This window comes from Pantherophis guttatus, chromosome 3 (assembly GCF_059756535.1).
Source record: "Pantherophis guttatus breed Tessera chromosome 3, ASM5975653v1, whole genome shotgun sequence".
Lineage (NCBI taxonomy): Eukaryota > Metazoa > Chordata > Lepidosauria > Squamata > Colubridae > Pantherophis > Pantherophis guttatus.
In genome coordinates, this window is record NC_142065.1 from 143,157,025 (window position 1) to 143,177,348 (window position 20,324).

Here is a 20,324-nt window from a genome sequence, read left to right on the forward strand (position 1 = left end):
GGGTCAACAATAATGAGAAATTCAGTTATAGTCTTCTTTCTCAAATGCAGGAGAAAGGCTAGGAAAGAAAGAAAGAAAGAAAGAAAGAAAGAAAGAAAGAAAGAAAGAAAGAAAGAAAGAAAGAAAGAAAGAAAGAAAATAAAATATCATGCTTTCTAGAAACAAATATTCTTTGCTGTCCTTAAGCTTTGTCCACACTGGGAAGTAACTTTAATTATTTTCTCTTGGAATGTAATAAGGTATTTTGACTTGCTATTTTTTAAAAATACTGTATTTTATTTTAAGTTTTTATTTTAAAAATTGTGTATTATATTTTGCTGTACTGAAAAATGTTCTGTACTAAGAGTTTGGAATAAAATCACTTAAGGATTTTCATACTTATGAGAACAGGTTTATTTTCCACATATAGGGCATAAAAGTGCCTGTTTGAATTGTCCATGTGAGTTTTGGAGGTATACTGTATTTGCTTTACTAATGAAAACTGAAATCTGAAATTGTATATATGAGTTCCAATAGGCCTGCATATTAAACTGCTCATGTTTCCTGTTCTAAAAGCTCATATAAGACTGAAGCACTGAAAATGTTTATCTTTCGCCATTGGATATCTGCACTTGACAGAATGACACACAAATAGGCTGAACAGCTGCTAATCAAACTCTTTAAAGCTACCAAACTCACTTTTGTCTTTATTATAAAACCAAAATTTGGTCAACTGAGGTCAAGTCGTGCACTTAACGCAGCTTTATATTATAGGCAGTGAACTCTGTAACAGAGACTAGAGTCATATATAAACACAAAACTTTTCTGCTGCTGCTCAAGGCTGGGATTAACTTGGATCCCCTAGTCTTCTGCTTTTAATGAAATTCTCTCCCTTCTATTTTCTTGTTTGGAAGACAGTCTGAAGTTATCTCATGCTAATTTAGTTAGGCAGTGCCCTCCAGGGATGTCACAGGCCTCCATGACCCCTCCAGAGAGACTCCGGGAAGGGATGAGGAGAATTAAACATTCCTGAGAAATTGCAAAACAAGAGCCCCCACAGATTTGTTGAAAAACTAGCTCCAGACTATCTGCCAGAGACCCAAGCCACCTTTTCAGCACTTCCTTGACATCCCTCTACCAATCCCATCTGGCTTGACTCAGGGGTTCACCACGGGGACTGGGAAGAGTTGCAGTGCAAAAGTGGAATTCAAGGGAGGTCTGATTTACGCTGTTTGTGTGGGATACATCAGATAAATGGAAAGAGCAGTCCAAGAAAATAATGGATCTTGTTTCACTCCAGTGCCTTTCCCCTGTGTTGCTTTAAGTTAAAGATACTGAATGAGGAGGTTTAACTGTTCATTAGCAGTTGTATAATTTGATATAAATGTATGGGCATATTGAGTTGTATTATGGCAAATGTGTTTTAAGGTTTATTTCTCAGAGCACAATCCTGCAATACTTTTTAATTTGTTTTAATTTCATTACTCATAGAAGTCTTCTAACAGACATGTCCTTATTCCTTCTGGAATGAAGTTGATTTAAATGTTTAAGGGTATTATTTTTCAACCGCAGAGAATACTCCCACGTCTCAGGAGGGATTTTTTTTTTCTTTTTCTTTTCACAAAATCTGTTACAAGCTACCCAGGGCAAAATGAAAACACAAATCTGCCTTAGTTCAAAATAATCTAGAATTAAGTGGTTTAGTAAGAACAAATTTATCATTGTACGAATAAAGTTGATGAGAATACAGTTCAGAAATAATACCTACACACTTTTCTATATTTTCATTCTTTATCAAACGAAAAGGCAACTTTAGTACCAAATTCCCTTTCAAAATATAGTTTACTATATTCCAGATTTATTATGAACATATGCTTTAAAAATAGTGTATACTCCTCCTATCCAATATATCAAATATAAAAGGAGATTTCCCTTATTTGTCATGTTTTTTTAAAAAATAGCAAACTTTTTTGTTTAAATACATAAATATTGCAAATACTTTTAAATAACTTGATAGATTAATATCCCGTTTTTCCTGCAGAAGCTAACGGCAATTTACAGGGAGGTTTTCTTTATTTTATCATCATAACAAAGCTGTGAAGTAGGTTAGGCTTCTGAGATATCCTTCAGAAGAACTTCATCCCCTAAATGTTAACGTTGTAATTAGGAGCAGACTTTTAGGTCTGGCTCCAGGAAACCTGTTTCAGTTGGGAAGAATTCGGACATTTGTGCACTTCATAATATTTTAATTAGTAAAAATATTAACCCATCATTACTTTTAGAGGTTTCTTAAAGTTTATATGAGCTTCATATAAACTTTGATCAAACAGACTTCATGAGGCACTGGTAAGTATGTTGAAACACATCATTTGAAGCTGCCCATTGTATTCTGACTGCTGATAAATTCTTATGCTTTAATAGCTCGGTCAGGTAACCTATTGGAAGTAGATATCTCGTGCCCTGGGATTCCAGACTCTTCAGGAATCCCCAGGTATCAAGACAATACAGATAGTCCTTGACTTACGAGCATAATTGAGCCCAAAATATTTGTCAGTAACATTTGGTAGGTGAATTTTGTCCCATTTTATGACCTTTTTTACCACAGTTGTTAAGTGAATCACTGCAGCTGTTAAAATAGCATGGTTGTTAAGTGAATCTGGCTTCCCCATAACCTTTGCTTGTCAGAAGATCGCAGACGGTATTCACATGATCCCTGGACACCACAACCGTCATAAATATGAACCAGCTGCCATGCATCTGAATTTTGATCATGTGACCATGGAGATGCTGCAACGGTTGTAAGTGTGAAAAAGGTCATAAGTTACTTTTTTCAGTGTTGTAACTTTGAATGGTCACTAAATGAACGGTTGTAAATTGAGGACTACCTTTATCTCCTTATTCAAGATGATATGCCCAAGATCCCTCACAACCACCCGGCATAGTAAATTGGGCAGGAACCTAAATCTCAGCCTTTCTAGTGGAGTCTAGCACTATAACCACTTTGTTGCTTGAAAGCGATTGTTTCCTATTTTGCATAATAAGTATGAAAGAACTGATCTAGCATTTAACAGCAAGTTTTAACATGAATTGAATAATTAGTCAATTATGGTGTCAGCCGAAGCTTTTTTCTTAGACAAACTGAATAAAATAGAGTCACAATGAAAGCTTTCAGTTGCAGTCCAAACTATATACAGTGGATTGAGAAAGTCTACACACCCCTGTTAAAGTGTCAGGTTTTAGAGATGTAAAAAAAAAAAATCAGATCAAGATAAATCACCTCAATTTTTTTCCACTTTTAATATAGCATATGCTGTACAATTCAATTGAAAAACAAACTGAAATCTTTTGGGAGGAAAAATATCAATAAAAACATAGAGTAACATAGTTGTGTAGTTTCAATTGAATTGTACAGCTTGTGTTATATTAAAAGTGAAAAAAAAATCTTGGTTTGATTTTTTTTTTTACACCTCCAAAACCTGGTATTTTAACTGAAGTGTGTAGACTTTTTATATCTACAATATTCTTGTGCTAATCTAGTAATTCCTATCTTAATATAGAATGACAGTGTCCTGGTTTTGTATGTACACAATGTAATGTGCCAGGCAATGGTGAAATCCTCTGGCTTTACTTCCCTCCTCTTTTATGGAATTTGCCAGCTGGCACAAACTATTGGCCCATCAACCCCAGTGAAGATGGGATGGGGCTTGGGCATTTTGGACAGGTGGAGTCTATCCTGCCTGGTCAAGTTTATCAAAGCAGGAGAGGTCTCAATCAAAACTGGAATCTTTGCACAATGTGTCTGAAGTAGGACAATTTGAGCCTGACCATTTTTGCCTCTAGTCAGAACTCTAGATTGAAAAAGAAAAAAATACCATATGTGGTTACAGTGAACATCCATGTCAGCTTACATGCTTCTATAGCCCAGAAAGCGAATGAAGCATTTGTTTTATTAATTCAACCCGTTTAAAAGGAATATTTTATTACTGTATGAGTGATGAAAGAAAAAGTGCATATACAATTTTCTGTGAGTTCGTATTCGTATAAATACAATTATAGTCTTAGTATTCTTTCTTTGTCCTGTAGCCATGTATTCAGTTTTAAGATTTCATCACACTCTTGTGTTTTGAATACTGTATGCATATTTATTAGACACGTTCGTTTAAAGCTCCATATATTTACAAGTGATGCTGAAGTACTTTCTTTTTTGCCTTTTTTTTTTGTTTGTTTCCTTTATAATAAGCATAATGCTTCCTGGTTGAAATTGAGATGGTCTCTTTGTGCAAAGTACATGGTTAATCCTATTTTCTTTAAGAATTGAGACAGCATTGCATGAATACCTTAATCTGAACCAAGCAAATCAGCCACCCAGTTCTTGCATCATGGTGATCAATACACCCTGCATGATGAATGGCTTTAAAGGGATTAAGTTGTTATAGCAACAAACCAATACTTCCCTTGAAAGTTGACTAAAGTTCTTTGTAAAAAAAAAAAAAACATGGCCTTGACTAGTCCTTTCCTAGCATTCATTCCAATGTCTGCTGTGTCTGACCACATTCTGGGTACCACCCTTCACTCATACAGCGATTAAGTTGATTAAATAGGGTGGCTGCTTTTGAGGTTTTTAGATTTTTTTTAAAAAATAGAATATTTGTGCTTTATTTGTATATAAGAGAAAATTAATACTTGAAGCTATGTAAGTTGATTCTTTAAAAATATTTCTTCTGAATTTCATAAAGGGTAAAACTTGGAAGCATTCTTCATATTTTTGGAAATAATAATAATAACAACAGCAACAATAATAATAGTTTGGTTTAGGAACAAAGATGTCAAGAAAGAATATTGTGTATTGATTCTTCTTGATGTTCATGATTTTCCAAGCATCAAAAATCCTTCTGCTTCAGGTTTCTCATGTTGTTTACATTTTGGTTTTTCAGTAAATTGTTGTCAAGACCTTTTTTTGTGACATATTCAGATGCTTCTTTCAGTTAAATCTTCATAAAAATAAAAATAAACTAAGCTCTTCTTTTCTATTTTTAGTATTAAAAACACAAAGCAAAAAGCAGGTAGACATTGAAGTAAAAAATCAGTCAATATATAGGCAATTGTCTGCAGCTTACTGAAATAGAAAGTTTCCTGAAAGTTTCCTAAAGGTTTAGTCAAGAATGGGGCCAGGTACATCTCCTTAAGATACAAAATGCTATAGGCCAATGATGGCGAATCTTGTAGATACCGAGTGCCCAAACTGTGTGCGTGCGCATGCCCAAACTAAAAGGTGCATGCATGCACGTGAACACATGCATGTGCAAACATGCACATGAACGAACATGCACGTGCACATGCGCAGCAGAGACCCGAAGATCAGCGGGAGGCGGGGCATACCAACACTGGCAGCACAGCAAGAGGTAAGTTCTTTTTCTTTCGTGAGCTTCTGTTTTGTCATTTGCAGGGAAACAGAAGCTCACGAAAGAAAAGCCACGGAGATCTGACCTGGGGTGATGGCGCGCGTGCCAGCAGAGAGGGCTCTGCGTGCCACCTCTGGCACGCATGCCATAGGTTCGCCATCACAGCTATTTATTTATTTATTTATTTATTTATTTATTTATTTATTTATTTACAATCTGGGTCCTTATTTTACCTACCTCGGAAGGATTGAAGGCTGAGTCAACCTTGAGCCTGGTGAGATTTGAACTTGCAGTAATTGCAGGCAGCTGGCAGCTAAGTCCTACTTAACAGCACTTTAGTCTGCTGCGCCACCCAGGCTCCTATAGCTCCTATAGGCTATCTATTGCCTTAAAAGAGAATCTTTCATTAATTGTTGTTACTGTTAATCAGTAGATGGACAAGTCACTTTTGGTATGGCAACTAAACAGGACAGATACAGGTACAGACTCTAACAGATAGTTAAGACTGCAGAAAGAACAATTGCATTCAGCCTGTTTTCCATAGTTCCGTCCCAAGGGAAGGAGTTGAAACAGTTCATGTCCAGAGTCCTCACATCCTGGACATGAACTGTTTCAACTCCTTCCTTTGGAATGGAACTACAGGGCATTCATTGCGGGCCAAAGCAAGTAGACAAAGAGATATACCATCACTCTGCTGAACACCTAATGTCTTTGTGTATTTACCATATAGTATGGTTGTAGTATTATTATTTATCCTTTTTATTATCTTTCTTACTCCCCCTCTTTTTGGTATTTTTATAATTATCATTATTCTGTTGCTTTGCATGTGTACTGAGAGCATCTGCACTGGAGTCATATTCCTTGTAGGTCTAATCACACTTGGCCAAATAAAGTATTCAACTCAATTCAATTCAGTTCAATTCAATTCAATTTAATATACTATGAACAAAATTCCAAATGAGAGGTAGAGAACTGTACTTAGAGAACTGTACTTTAAATATTCTAGCTGTCAACTGCATATACTATTTAGAGTTTTAAAAGTCACAATCTGAGGTTTTCTGTCTATGGCTCAAATTACTTCCTATTCTATAGTAGGAGGTAGCTTTTACTATAACTAAAATAAAAAAGTAAGAAAATTTATTTCATCATCCCTGCTTAGTGCAGATAGAATTTTTTTAGTTCTGTCTTTGCTATCCTTAAGACCACTCCACAATCACAGATACAGTACAGAATTGCCAACATTGTACTCTGGGCTTATCAATTCCGGTTCAAGTCATATGTATAATTTAAAAAGAGCCAGCCTATGAAGAATATGCTACTCAAATTCCTCAATAATTTCTTTCTTTGCCAGATCTGCTACTGTTTTAGGCACCATATATAAATTGAGAATGCCTGGGTCTCCCTCCTTAATAGCATGCATTCTTTTGGTTTCTTCCAAAATCTGAGAGAGCTAGTATAGAATACCAAGATACAATTTGCCTTTAGTTCAGAGCTGTGATCCTAAACTTATGAAGGATAATGGAATTCAGTCCAAGAAGAATAGCAAACTATTACCCAAAAATATTGATTCTCTGCAAGTAAATAATATCTATGATAATAATGGATATAGAATATCTGTCAATACTCTGGTAAATAAGTGCATCACACATTTATTCTTTCCAATGCTGCTATTGTTTTAAGAATGCTCTGCTTTTTTTATCATCAAGATCTTTCAGAATCATGTCTATTTTTAATAAACAGTGCTGATTTGTTTCAAGAATACAATTTTAAAATAAATCTTAAAATAAGATTAGGATTCAAATCTTCACCCTAGGGTTTTTTTTTTATTATTCCTGAAACATGTTAAATTTTATAGGAAACAATTTTAAAAACTATTGCTGGTAGTCTTCAACTTACAACTGTTTGTTTAGTGACTATTTGAAGTTACAACGGCATTGAAAAAAGTGACATGACTGTTTTTCACACTTATGATTATTGCAGCATCCCCATAGTCACATGATCAAAATTCAGATGCTTGGCAACTGTCTTACATTTTTGATGGTTGCAGTGTCCTGGGGTCATGTGATCGATCACCTTCTGTAACCTTCTGACAAGCAGTCAATGGGGAGGCCAGATTCACTTAACCACCATGTCACTAGCTGAACAACTGCAGTGATTCACTTAACAACAGTGGCAGCAGAGGTCATAAAATGGGACACAACTCACTTAACAACTGTCTTATTTAGCAACAGAAAATTTGAACTGAATTGTCGAGGACTGTCTATACACCATGGTTTCAGGGTAGGATACACACATAAAGTATGTATAAAGTATAAAGTATGCACATAAAACACCTGTATAAAAAATCATTCTGAACCTTTACAAGAAAAAAAAAAAGAAAAAGTGAAGGATGACATATATATTAAACTTCTTTTGTCAGTGAACTTTCCCAACAAACAGCTTTCTGTTTCATTTTGCCTCTGGCAAAAATTTCTAAAGATCAGAAATAAAACCTTACACAAATACTTTTGTATGTTGAAGAAACAATAATTTGACACTCACTGATACCAGGAAGAAGACAACATTGAATTTATGTTTGATAATACAGTAGGGGCATTGTGCATTCACTCGAAGCAAAAGATGAAAATTTTAGAATGAATTAAGGGCAAAAGTTTCTCAGAGTTCATATTTTAACGTTTATCTAGATTATACTGCGCCTATTCTTAAGCATTTTCTTGTATTGCCAGCTATTGAATTTACATAGTCCAGGGAGTTTCACAAAAAAAACCCCACTATTCTTTCTTTAGTATTGTTCTTCCTGAACATTGCAGCATCCTTCCATTGAGGTCCCCAAAAACTTTTTTTTTTTTTTAAACAAGAGCAAGAGTGTTGTTCCTGAGCCCAATGGCCACATTTAAAGCAGGTTACTGAGGGGGAAAAATATAATTATTTGTAGGAAAACATGCTCCAGCTTGTCTGTTTGGCAAGCACATAAGTAAAGAAGCTAATCGAGAGAGCTAGAGGAATTATTTACTATAGAGCAGAGTATAGGATAGGCCTAAAAGAGGAAGTAACGCCACAGCATTTGTTTAATATTTTTAGCTAAAGTTACAATCAGGACTCCCCAGATCATCAGGGACAAGGGCACTTCATTCTCTTATAGTTTGTATAGGATATATGTCATTGTTTACAAATAAACCTCCTTACCTGAAACCAGAAAGAGATGGCACCTAACAAAAACCTTTGTCCCCAAATCTACTTCGGTGGTAGCCATATAACAGAATCTAATAGCATAACCCCCCTGTATCATTTCAGAAATACTGGGAAACATTCCAATTTTTCAGTGTACTGCGTCACTGATCTTTAGCTAGATATTTTTGAGCAATGCATTTCAAAGATAAATTGCAAGAGGGAACATTCATTAAAGGCTTTAGCTCTAGTTGTAGTTATATGGATAGACATGGTTTTAAAATTACTTTTTATGAGTAGAAAACCTAAGATTATAAAGCCTGTGTGATTACAAAACTATTTTTAATAATGAAGCAATTACAGTATCACTGGCTATAATTTTTATATTTCATTTCTCTCAAATATTGGTCTTTACTTTCCATGCTCCAGGCATGGAAGTTTATATACTGGTACTTGTAACACTTTGAGCAAATGGTGATGTCAGCTGCTATTTCCAAATATTGTATCATGATCAATGTGATAGTATATGAGACTCCACTCTAGTATAGATACTATCTCTGATGACACAAGTGTAAACTTCTACAAGTCAAAGAAGCAAGTACTGGCAAACAATTCTGGGTCACAAAGAATTAGAAATAACTGAGGAAATGAACAATTGCAAGGTTTCACAAGGTTTACACCACAATCAAGACGCTGTACAGGTTGGTCTTGCTGCCATGAGCACATGAATGCTTCCTTTATGGTAAGGAAGCAAGAAATGTAGTTAAAGTGAGCCTTGATTAACAAGAGTTGTATTAATGGATGACAGCACAGTTAATAAGTTTTGGTTGGTATGCTAGATTGGTGAGACATGACTACAATTGCTTGAAACGTTACATGCAATTATACTCTCTCACACAAATATATAGAGAGAAAGAGAAAGTGAGAGAGAAAACAGGTTCTTTCTCCAAGGGTGTTAGCCTATATGAATGCTTACTTGTCTCCCGACTTCAAAACATTTCAACTTCCAAACTTAGCCAGGAATACTAGTGTAATATCCTTGGCATAACATCTTATTCTGTAAAGTTAACAGAATGTCAGTAATGAATTCCCATGCTCATCTTATTTTCCATTTATTTGTTTACAAATCAAGCCTGGGATCCATGTTGTAAGTTTAAAAATGCTGCTTTTGATCATCATTGTGGCTATATTATTGCATCTTTCAAAAAAAATGTTGGGAACCTATTTCTGATTTGCATGCAAACCATAAATGCAAGTAAATAATTATGAAAATGTCCATATGATAGATATATGCCCATACACCTATATAGTATTCATTGCTGTGAATCAAAAATAGGGTCACATATGAAAAATGAGACTATGGACTTCACACCACAGTTGGATTTTGTCTATTTCCTTATACAAGATTACAAACTCATATTTGGAATTCTTGAAAAATCTCAAGCATTAAAGAGGCAATTTTGCTATTAAAGTCCAGAGATAAATTCTGCTGTTCTGTGGATTTATTTTACTTTCTGTTATTATCACTAATCTATCACCAAGTTTAACAATGATATATAATACAGATAAGAAAACCACTTGAAGAACTGTGTATTCATAAAAGACCAATGTTCTATTGGATCATTTTATTAAGAACTTTTAGAAAATTCTGTCTTTGCCTTTAGTGTGTAACCTCTGATAGTTAAAAGGCAGCCAAAGTCAAGCGGCGAATTTTATCACAGATCGAGGCCTAGCCATGTCACGGGTCACAGTGTTCAGCATGTGAACAGGAAGGTGAGAATTGCTGAACTTTTAGCTCAGTTGTGCAGCCCCATCAGAGAACAAATGGACCAAAACACTCTACAGCTGTATAAAGAGATGAACGGATGAATACCTATTGCACAGAGGCCTTTGTATTCTGGACATGGTCTAGCATTATGATAGGATCCACTAGACTGCAGCTTTGCAGCAATTCACGCAACATTATCACACTGCACACAGGATCATTTATCTTCTAATTTAGCATGTCATATGTTCTATATTTGCAATCAGTGATTATTCATTATACTCCATTGAAGTTTAAACAAAGATTTTCTCCTTTATCAAACCAGTAATCAATTCCATAACAGTTGCAGTATTTCTTGTTTGTATTTATTCTGATCCTGAAGTCGCTACAATATAAACCCAGAAATGAATGAGTCAAGAATCAATCGTTTAGTGTAGATGGGAAGAGCAAACTCGAGATGTTTGATAACTGAGTAGTCAAGTGTACGCATTTCTGCTTAACTTAGTTTCCTAACTATTCTCTGTTGTTGTTGTTGTTAGTTTTATCCCTTCTTTTTTTAATAAGACTGAACCATATATATTCATGATCAGTAACTATATTATAAAATAAGCAGTTATAAAAAGATAAAACAAAGTTGGTATTAACTATGAAACTACATTTTTAAATATGCTTAAAATAGCAACTATAGCAAAACTAAACTTTTCCTAATTAAATAATATTTCATACATTTTATTGTTGCATTTGATATAAAGTTAAAAGAGCTTTAGAACACATCAGAAATGTATAGTGTCATAGTTAACATCACACAAATTATTTATTCATACATTGCAGTCTTGTATATGGTGATTCGCACTGATATGCTTTAGAAGTCTTGTTTTGAAGGATTTTAATATGTTGGATATAATGCAGTAAAATTATACAATATGAAAGTTGCCTTATATGTGAACTCTAAGCACAACCTTATATGTGAACTCTAGGCACAATGTAATTGGCTTTATTATTTTATGAACCAGGTAATGCAGTACATATCATTGCACCATTATAAACACATAATCAGCAATAATGTTAGTAAGTAATAATGAAAAGTTATTGTATGACCTGAATTTGCTATTATGTTGATATGAATCAGATTTGGAGTAAATTAGATACTAGCTTTTAGGCTTATAGTATTTCTGCATTTCTTGCTATAATTATTAGAGGCCTCCTTTATTAGAGGCATCTTTCTTGATGCCTCAAAGCATCAAATATCTCTAGCAATTATCAGTACAGTATATAATAAACTGATGATTTCCTGTGTAATCTAGGGAGTGTATCTTTAAATGTTACTTTATTCTATCTTTTGTGCACCTAAGAAACATCTATGCATAAATGAAGGAAAAACAGTAAGAGCTAAGAATTAAGGCTTCCTTTCAAAGTCATGTGTATGTCAGGTTTATATTCTACCTTCCAGTTGAAAATTCTTAATTAAGCATGTAGATTAATTAAAATAAAATTAAAGATATTGTTTTTCTAATAAGAAATGGCTAAGATATCACATTTGACATAGAATACAAATATAAAGACATCCTATATGTTTACTCAATAATTAACTGCATCCAAACTACTAGTTCAGCTGCAGAACTAGAAGATACTATTAAACTCAAGCTTTAATTTTTAATTGTAAAAATGACTTGCAACTACAATACTTATGTGAGCATACCTGTATTTAATATATATTTCTGATTTGAGGAATGGGAGTGGAATCTGAACAGTTCAGGTGGTATTTACCAAAAGTAACTGAGCTGTCCCAGAGCTTACATTAATCTGATTTGCAGAGTATCCACTAGCATCTGGGGACCTACTAAAGTTGTTTTCTTTAAATGTGATGTGACGAGGTCAATGCAAATAGCATTGTGGGTTATCCTAGAAGATAACAGTCCCTTTATACCATATGGGGATAGTTTGAATTATTGTGTTTGCATGCTGATTATTTATTAAAAAGGAATTCAACTTTACAGGTAGCTCTCTGTTTCTTTCACAAAGGGATTAAAAATATTTCATTCATTTTGAATGGACTTAGCAGCAATAAGTTTTTTTCCAGATATGTAGCAGTGTGGTCTGGTTGATTGAGTACTAGACTGGGAGTCTAGAAACCTGAAGTTCTGTTCCTGGCTCAGTTACTAACCTACTGTGGGATGCTGAAGATATTCATTGATATTATTTCTCTTCTTTGTTTTCTCTGTGTTAACTGTTTAGTACTGAAACCACATTTATACCAACAGGTCCACTAAGTAAAATAGGTAAAGCTGTATGTGCCTTATAATGGATATTTGCGTTTATTTATTTAAAACCTGGATATAGTTGTCCATCTATTGTCCTTTATAATGCATCTTTTTTAAAAATTTCAGTTAAACTATATTAACATTGTAGGCAAAACAATATCAGATTTATGTCTTTACTTTTTAAATTTCCTAAATAATTCAAGCATGCATTTGGCTACTAAAATTTCCCAAACACAATGTGTAATTAAGCAAGATCAATCTTATTTTACTTAAGATAAAAATATTTTTAACCTACCCCCAAAACTGTAGCAGCTTTCATGGCATTCACATAGGATATTATCCAAGAGAAGAGCCTATTGAGCATGAAAGCAATGTGACATCCATTAAAACACAAAGATCCAAACATTGCATTGCACTTCATGAGATGAAACAGCAGCAATCACATCTCGGCAGCGTTTAAGATGTGTAAAATGAAAGTTTTAAGTCATCTAACCTACAGATCACAGATTTACATTTTCATGTATTTATTTGTATTCATAGACCAGCATTTTACACAGTACATTGAACAGCATAGAATGTAGTAAAACTATCATCTATCTACCATGTATATAACTATAACAATGACTTTTATTCTTAGTAATTGAAATGGATAATTATAAGTCATAATTGATGAAAGAAATTCCACACTATTTGGACAAAGTGATCCATAAGTGTCCCTAAGCTGCATACCAACTGTATGTAAAAGGGAAATGCCATTGGAAGAACAAAAAAAAATCTAATAGAATGAAGAATTTCTGTTGTTTAGCAGTTAGAGGCCACATCAAGCTGTTTTGATTTTCAGTACACTTAGAAGGCACCATTCTGATGGTCCATTTGTCCATAACAAATGGTATATTTGTCCCTGGAACATTACCATCTGTTCTGCTCACAGTTTGTCTACTTCGTTACATCCCAGATTATAAGGGCAACTAGCACTGTTGGTAGAAAATAAACAAACAGTAATTCCTGAAAACAGTTGAATATACTTATGGATAACCTTTTGGTTTTCCAGAATGGTTAAAAGCAGCATCCCACTTTTATTTTTACATGTCTATTGGTGGTAAATTTGGGATAGATTAAATATATAATACAGATAAGTGTTCTTATATTGCAGTGAGACATATAGCTTGTGAAAAAATAAAAAAAACTCAGTTATTTCTTCCTCTAATATAAACTAAATAATATTTCGCAAATACAGACTGTGTATCAATACATTACCTCTTCATTGGTGAGATGCAGGCTAAAGATTCTAACTTGCTTAGAAGAGCACACGAAATCTTGAGTAAAATCGGGTTTTGAGTTTGGGACATATTAGATATTTTATGGCAAAAACGATCTTACTTTAGCAAGAATGTTATGATTTGTTCGTTCATGAAATTTATCTGTTGTCCCAAAACTCATGAATTGTAGTTGGCTTATGGATACAAACCAGTGGTGAAATCCAATTTTTTTTACTACCGGTTCTGTGGGCGTAGCTTGGTGGGCATGGCAGGGGAAGGATACTGCAAAATCTCCATTCCCAGCCCACTCCTGGGGGAAGGATAGTGCAAAATCTCCATTCCCACTCCAATCTGGGGCATCCAGAGGTGGTATTTGCCGATTCTCAGAACTACTCAAAATTTCCGCTACCGGTTCTCCAAACTGCTTAAAATTTCCACTACTGGTTCTCCAGAACCTGTCAGAACCTGCTGGATTTCACCCCTAATACAAACGCAGTGTCTATGGAGATTCTCAATCCTCCAGGTCATGGTTGTCCCAAAGGTGCTTTTCCAAAAGGCAACTGGTCTTTCTTGGGGGGGGGTTTCTTTCCTTGAAAATATTTCGTTTCTCATCCAAGAATCAGAACTGAAGAAGCTTCTTGAATGAGAAGTGAAACATTTTCATGGGAAACAAAACCAAGAAAGTCCAGTTGCCTTTTAGAAAAGCACCTTTTGGATAAAAAAACATAGGTAAAACTATTGGTAAACTAATCTATACCACCTCTCTATATGAAAGCCACATTAAGCTAAATCCATAATGGGCCTTTATAATAATTATTACATATAGAATGCAGAAAGAATAAGGTTAAAAGACCATGGATTACCAAATGAAATGTAAGAATGAGTGTGTTGTATGTTTGTTAAACTAAGAGAATCTAGATTCCAGGTTGTTGGGTAGAGAATATAAAAATGGAAATCCATATACCTTAATAAATAAATAAGACTATGTCTGATTTAATTTGGCCATGTTATGCTTACAAATTCATTGGAGAAGGCAATAATTCTAAGAATGGTTAGTGGAGAAAGAAGAAGGGCAAGCAAAGAACACGCTGGCTTGATAACATCAAATCTGAATCAAAGTTGAACATAAAACAGTTGAAAGAAGCTGTGCTTGATAGGATAGCATGGAGAGCACTTGCCTATAAAGTCACCAAGAGTTGGACATGACTAAATGGTTAAAAACAACAACATATCTTAATTTCTTTGCTTACTATTTTTTACTTCTTTTTTTCTGCTTTGTATATCATTGCTTATTCCAAAATGGAATAATATAAGTGTGCAGGTAAGATATTAAACTGAAGATTAAAGGGGAAAAAATCCTAGAAGCCACTTCCCTGTTGTTGTCAAGGAAAGGACCTGAACCTGTCCATTAGAATCAAATTTGGCTGTTTTACAATATAAAGTGCCAAAGAAGATTAAGAAAATTTATTTATTTTATTTTATTTATATCCCGTTTGATTTTTTTTCTTTTATAAATAACTCAAGTGGCGAATATACCTAATACCCTTCTTTCCTCCAATTTCCCGCACAAAAACAACTCTGCGAGGTGAGTTTGGCTGAGAAAGAATAAATGAGAATAAATCACCCAGCCAGTTTTTCATAGCTAAGGCCAGACTAGAACTCACAGATTCCTGATTTCTATCCTGGTGACTAATCAGAATTTACTTTTCTTTCCACAGGCAATGTGGCTAATGTTGCAGATGGATGAACCAGAGGATTTTGTAATAGCTACTGGTGAGGTCCACAGTGTCCGAGAATTTGTGGAGAAGGCGTTTCAGAACATTGGTAAAACTATTGTGTAAGTAAAGGCCCGAAATGACAATGATGCTGCGTGATGATTATTCATTCATGTCCATTTATTTGATTGTAACTTTATGGCATTTTTTGATACATGTTTTCTCAATCTGATGTTTATGAAATTTGAATATCAATTAAACATCTCTCTGGTTTGAAGATATATCATTTCCTTACTAAGAAATGAAAATTCTGCCTAATCTCAAAACATGTATAAGCCATATACTAATGGACCATTATGAAATTACATGTAGTGTTTATTTGGTTTTAAAATGATCCCTTTCTGAAAGTTTGAAATGTGTGTCAATGTTAATTGTCAGTAAGAAACTTTATGCTAATCTAGATTAATCCAAATGACAGCTTCTGCCAGGCTTTTTTAGACAAAACTAAAACTCTGACAGATGTACTAAAAAAGGAATATAGCTAGAGAGCAGGTTCTGTTCTTTAAATGCAGTATGCTTTGAACTTCCAAAGAGAAACAAGAAGGCAAAACAAGCTCTACAGAATATTTCACATTTATTAACATTGTTTGCATTTGTATTCTACTCTTGTATAAAAAGATACCCAAAGTAACTTAAACAAATTAATATTATCATTAACAAACAAACAAATTAATATTATCATTCAGATGCCTGCAATTACTGCTAGTTCAAATCTCCCCAGGCTCAAGGTTGACTCAGCCTTCCATCCTTTCTAAGGTAGGTAAATTGAGGACCCAGTTTGTGGGGGCAATAAGATGACTTTGTATAAATATACAAAAGTATGAAGGCTGTTGCTTAACACATTGTAAGCCACCCTGAGTCTCCAGAGAAGAGTGGCATATAAATCAAATTTAAAAAAAAATAAAGAAAAAAAATAATAAAAAAAAACTAATGTGGTGAAATTATTCAGGTCTAGATTTGGAATAAAAAGAAGGGAGTGACAGTTTTGAGGCAGCTATCTAGTATCCTTCCTGGTAAAATTTGGTACGCAATAATAAAAAAAAGTTATCAGTGAATTATGAGACAGTAATAAGAAAGTATGCCAGAGTATGGTTAGGTTAATTTACTACTTCATACTCTTATATACCATGTTTCCCTGAAAATAAGACCCTGTCTTATATTTTTTTGAACCCTGAAATAAGTGCTTGGCCTTATTTTCGGGGAGGTCTTATTATTTTGGGGCGTGTTGAGCAAGACGGGGCTCCCCTTGCCGTCTTACCTGATTTCCAGCTCTGGCCCCCTAACCCTAACCAGAGGAAATGGCGGGGACCGGCTGCGCATGCGTTTAAATATTTTTGGGGAGGGCTTATTTACAGGGAGGACTTATTGTGGGGGGGGCTTATTTTAGCGCATGTGCTCAAAAGCCCGATTGGGGATGTTTTATTTTCAGGGAAACAGGATAGTATCTATATAATTGTTTTGGGATTGTACTATATCATAGTAAATTAATTATGAAAGTAAAATTATTGTTTATATATGCATATTATTTTTCACTTCTCTAGTTTTTTTTTTTTTTTTTTTTTTTTTTAATTTGATTTATATGCCGCCCTTCTCCGAAGACTCAGGGCGGCTTACAATGTGCTCAGCAATAGCCTTCATCCTTTTGTATATTTATACAAAGTCAGCTTATTGCCCCCACAAACTGGGTCCTCATTTCACCTACCTTAGAAAGGATGGAAGGCTGAGTCAACCTTGAGCCTTGGCGAGATTCGAACCCTGCAATAATTGCAGGCAGCTGGTCTTAATAACCAGCTTAATAACAGGGTGCCTTAAACCCCTGTACTACCAAGGCTCCTCAAATCCAATTTTAACCACCCAGAATAGTAAACAGTACCACTCGGTTTACTTGAATTTTCAATGTCCATAGTAATGTCAACTAATCTCACTCTTCCCCCCCACCCCCAGTAATTGCCATCCTATTTAGCCATAAAAATGTTGAGGCATAAAGCATAATTTATACTGCATATTCTATATACAGTGGTTTTATTGCAAAAGTGAAATATTTCTCTAACTCAGATAATAAAATTAGGCTCACTTTGTAAATACTTTCTGTGGTTTATATTTTGGTTTATTATACTTACTATTTTCTTGTTTCTGTGTCTTTTCTGGTGTCCATGCATAAGCAAGTCAAACTCAATTAGAAAAAAGAAGGAAGAGGAATACTTTTTCCCATGATACTAATATGGAACTCTGAAAATCACTGATACATTTAATACAATGTGCCTGAACCACAATATCATATTTTCTTCCTTTCTCCTTTTCTGTTACTGCCATGCCCAAAATTTTAAAGCTTTTGTTTCCATTTTCATCTTGCCACATCTAGGTAAAATGGTGGTTTGTGTAAGTTTTGCTTTATTGAGACAAACCAAGATCACTAAATGCAGTTGTTTTAAGTCGCCCATACTTAATGGTTATTATTATTTCTCTTGATAAACATAACAAGAAGTTTTCTAACTGAGGAAGAGATTGGGGAAAGGAAAACAAATAAGCCATTATTTTATGTTCATTATTATACACTAGACTATGTTATGAAAAACATAGAAAGCACGGGCTGTATGTTTGTTTACTATTGGAATTTAGTTCAACTGTACCTAATGTTAGCATGATTAGAAAAACTTACATTGCTAATTTCTTTCACCATTAACTAATTTGTTTTTAATACCTAGCACCTGAAATGAAAATATCTTTCAGTTAACAATAAACTATCCAAATTGATGTAAGACAGAGATGGATTGGATATAGGATTCAATTAAAAATAAAAGTGAGCCAAATTAATTAACTCTCTAAGTATAGAAAAAAGAACATACAAATGCATGTCCATACGTGAAACATATTTGAGGTTGGGGAGTTAAAGTAGCTTATTTGTAAGAGGTAATTGTAAGCATTTTACAATACAGATGTCTTCATGCTGCATCCAATTTTCTTATCATTGCGGAAACCGGATGCAGAGACAGGAGTCCTTGACTTATAACCACAATTGAGATCCAGATTTCCATTTTAAGCAAGGTAGTTGTTAAGTGAGTCACGCCTAATTTTACAACATTTTTTGCCATGGTTGTTAAGCAAATCACTTGGAGTTCTTAGTAACATGGTTGTTAAGTGAATCTGGCTTCCCCTTTTGACTTTCCTTGTCGGACGATAGCTGGGAAGGTCGCCAACGTGATCACATGACCCCAGGATATTGCAATCATCATAAATACACGCTAATTGTCAACTGCCCAAATTTTCATCACGTGCTGCAGTGGTTGTAAGTGCTACAGTTATAAGTCATTTTTTTCAGTGCCATTATAACTTTGAACAGTCACTAAGCAAATGGTTGTAAGTTGAAGACTACCTGTAACTAGAACGACTGGCTCTTCATATGTTGGTGGAATGTAAACATTTATATATAGGCCAAAAGCCAATAAAGTTGTGCTCCTGGGAGGCATCTTTGGATGGTAACACTAATATTAAGTATTTTGTGCTTACAACAGTGTATAATAGAACAATGAAGATGTGAAGAAAGGTTTGTTTCCTTGTTCCATCTCACTTATCCTGATCTAGAAATAAGCAATTTATTTGCATAAAGCTAATCACATAGTTACAGATGAATAAAATTTATTGACTGCACCATACATCGATCATTCACAATCCCACAATAAGGACTATCAACTTATTTGTTAAGCAAAGCAGTCACTAAGTGAAACCACAACTATTTGACCTTACTTCAGCTTTCTTTGGCTTTACAGATTTACTAAGGTCATAAATGTGAGGATTGGTCACAAAGTTATTTTGTCATCACCTTTGTAACTGTGAATGGCTGCTATATGAGGCAGTCACTAAATGAGAATTACCTATAAATTACATGTCATTTTAACTTTAAAATCCTGATAGAGCATAATAATTATGCTTTTAAATGAAAAATAAAATAAAATAAAGGAATTAACCATGTTATTGATTTGTAAAGTACTTTCTCAACATCAGACTCAGCAGTCTATCTTCTTAGATGACTGTTTCATTGTATTAGTCTGAAAAAAATAACTTTGGCAAGTGACAGATAAACAGTTCTAAGAGTTAGACCTTTAGTTTCTGAAATATAATTGAATATTTTAACACTGCTAATGCCAAAGAAAATTGTGAATAAGAGTCAGACAAATTCCAATTTAGTTCTTTGCAGTGACAAGAAGGCCTTTGAGCTACAAATAATTTCAGTATACAAGTAAAACATTTTTGAAAAAATTCTTTCTACCTATTACTAATTAAATAACATGACAGAAGAACATTTTCCTTCTCTAATTTAACCCCAGAAGGATAAACCAAACAGGCAAACACTTGTCTTGACTAATTTTCTGTCATTAATCTTATTAAATAAGAGCAGGACTATAAGAATAGCCTCAAACCACTGTAATATACAAGAGGTTTTAATGGATGCTGTGAAAAAAGGAAGGATAAGCCTAATCAGGTCTTGGAAAGATTTATGAATGCTTTTTTATTATAATTCTGCATATAATTCCACAGTAAAATTATGCATTGCTTGAAGGGTTGAGATTTACACCAAAAAGCAATGAATACATTGTCACAATCATATTAGTCTGTATTGCCTTTCCCTGAAATTATTGTGGGTGTCTTATTCTTCAGAGAAATTTCATTTTTTCTGCCGGTATGGCCAAACTGTTTTGAAAAACACAGATTACAAA

General features: G+C 34.3%; 1 protein-coding gene across 2 annotated transcripts in view; it reads left to right on the top strand.

Annotated features, from left to right (window-relative positions):
* Positions 1-20,324, top strand: part of GMDS (GDP-mannose 4,6-dehydratase) — a 262,683-nt gene that overhangs the window by 164,663 nt on the left and 77,696 nt on the right. For both annotated transcript variants that reach the window (XM_034429061.3, XM_034429062.3), the window contains exon 8: positions 15,553-15,671. In XM_034429061.3, coding sequence (XP_034284952.1) covers positions 15,553-15,671 — 119 coding nt within the window. The remainder of the gene's footprint in view (positions 1-15,552; positions 15,672-20,324) is intronic.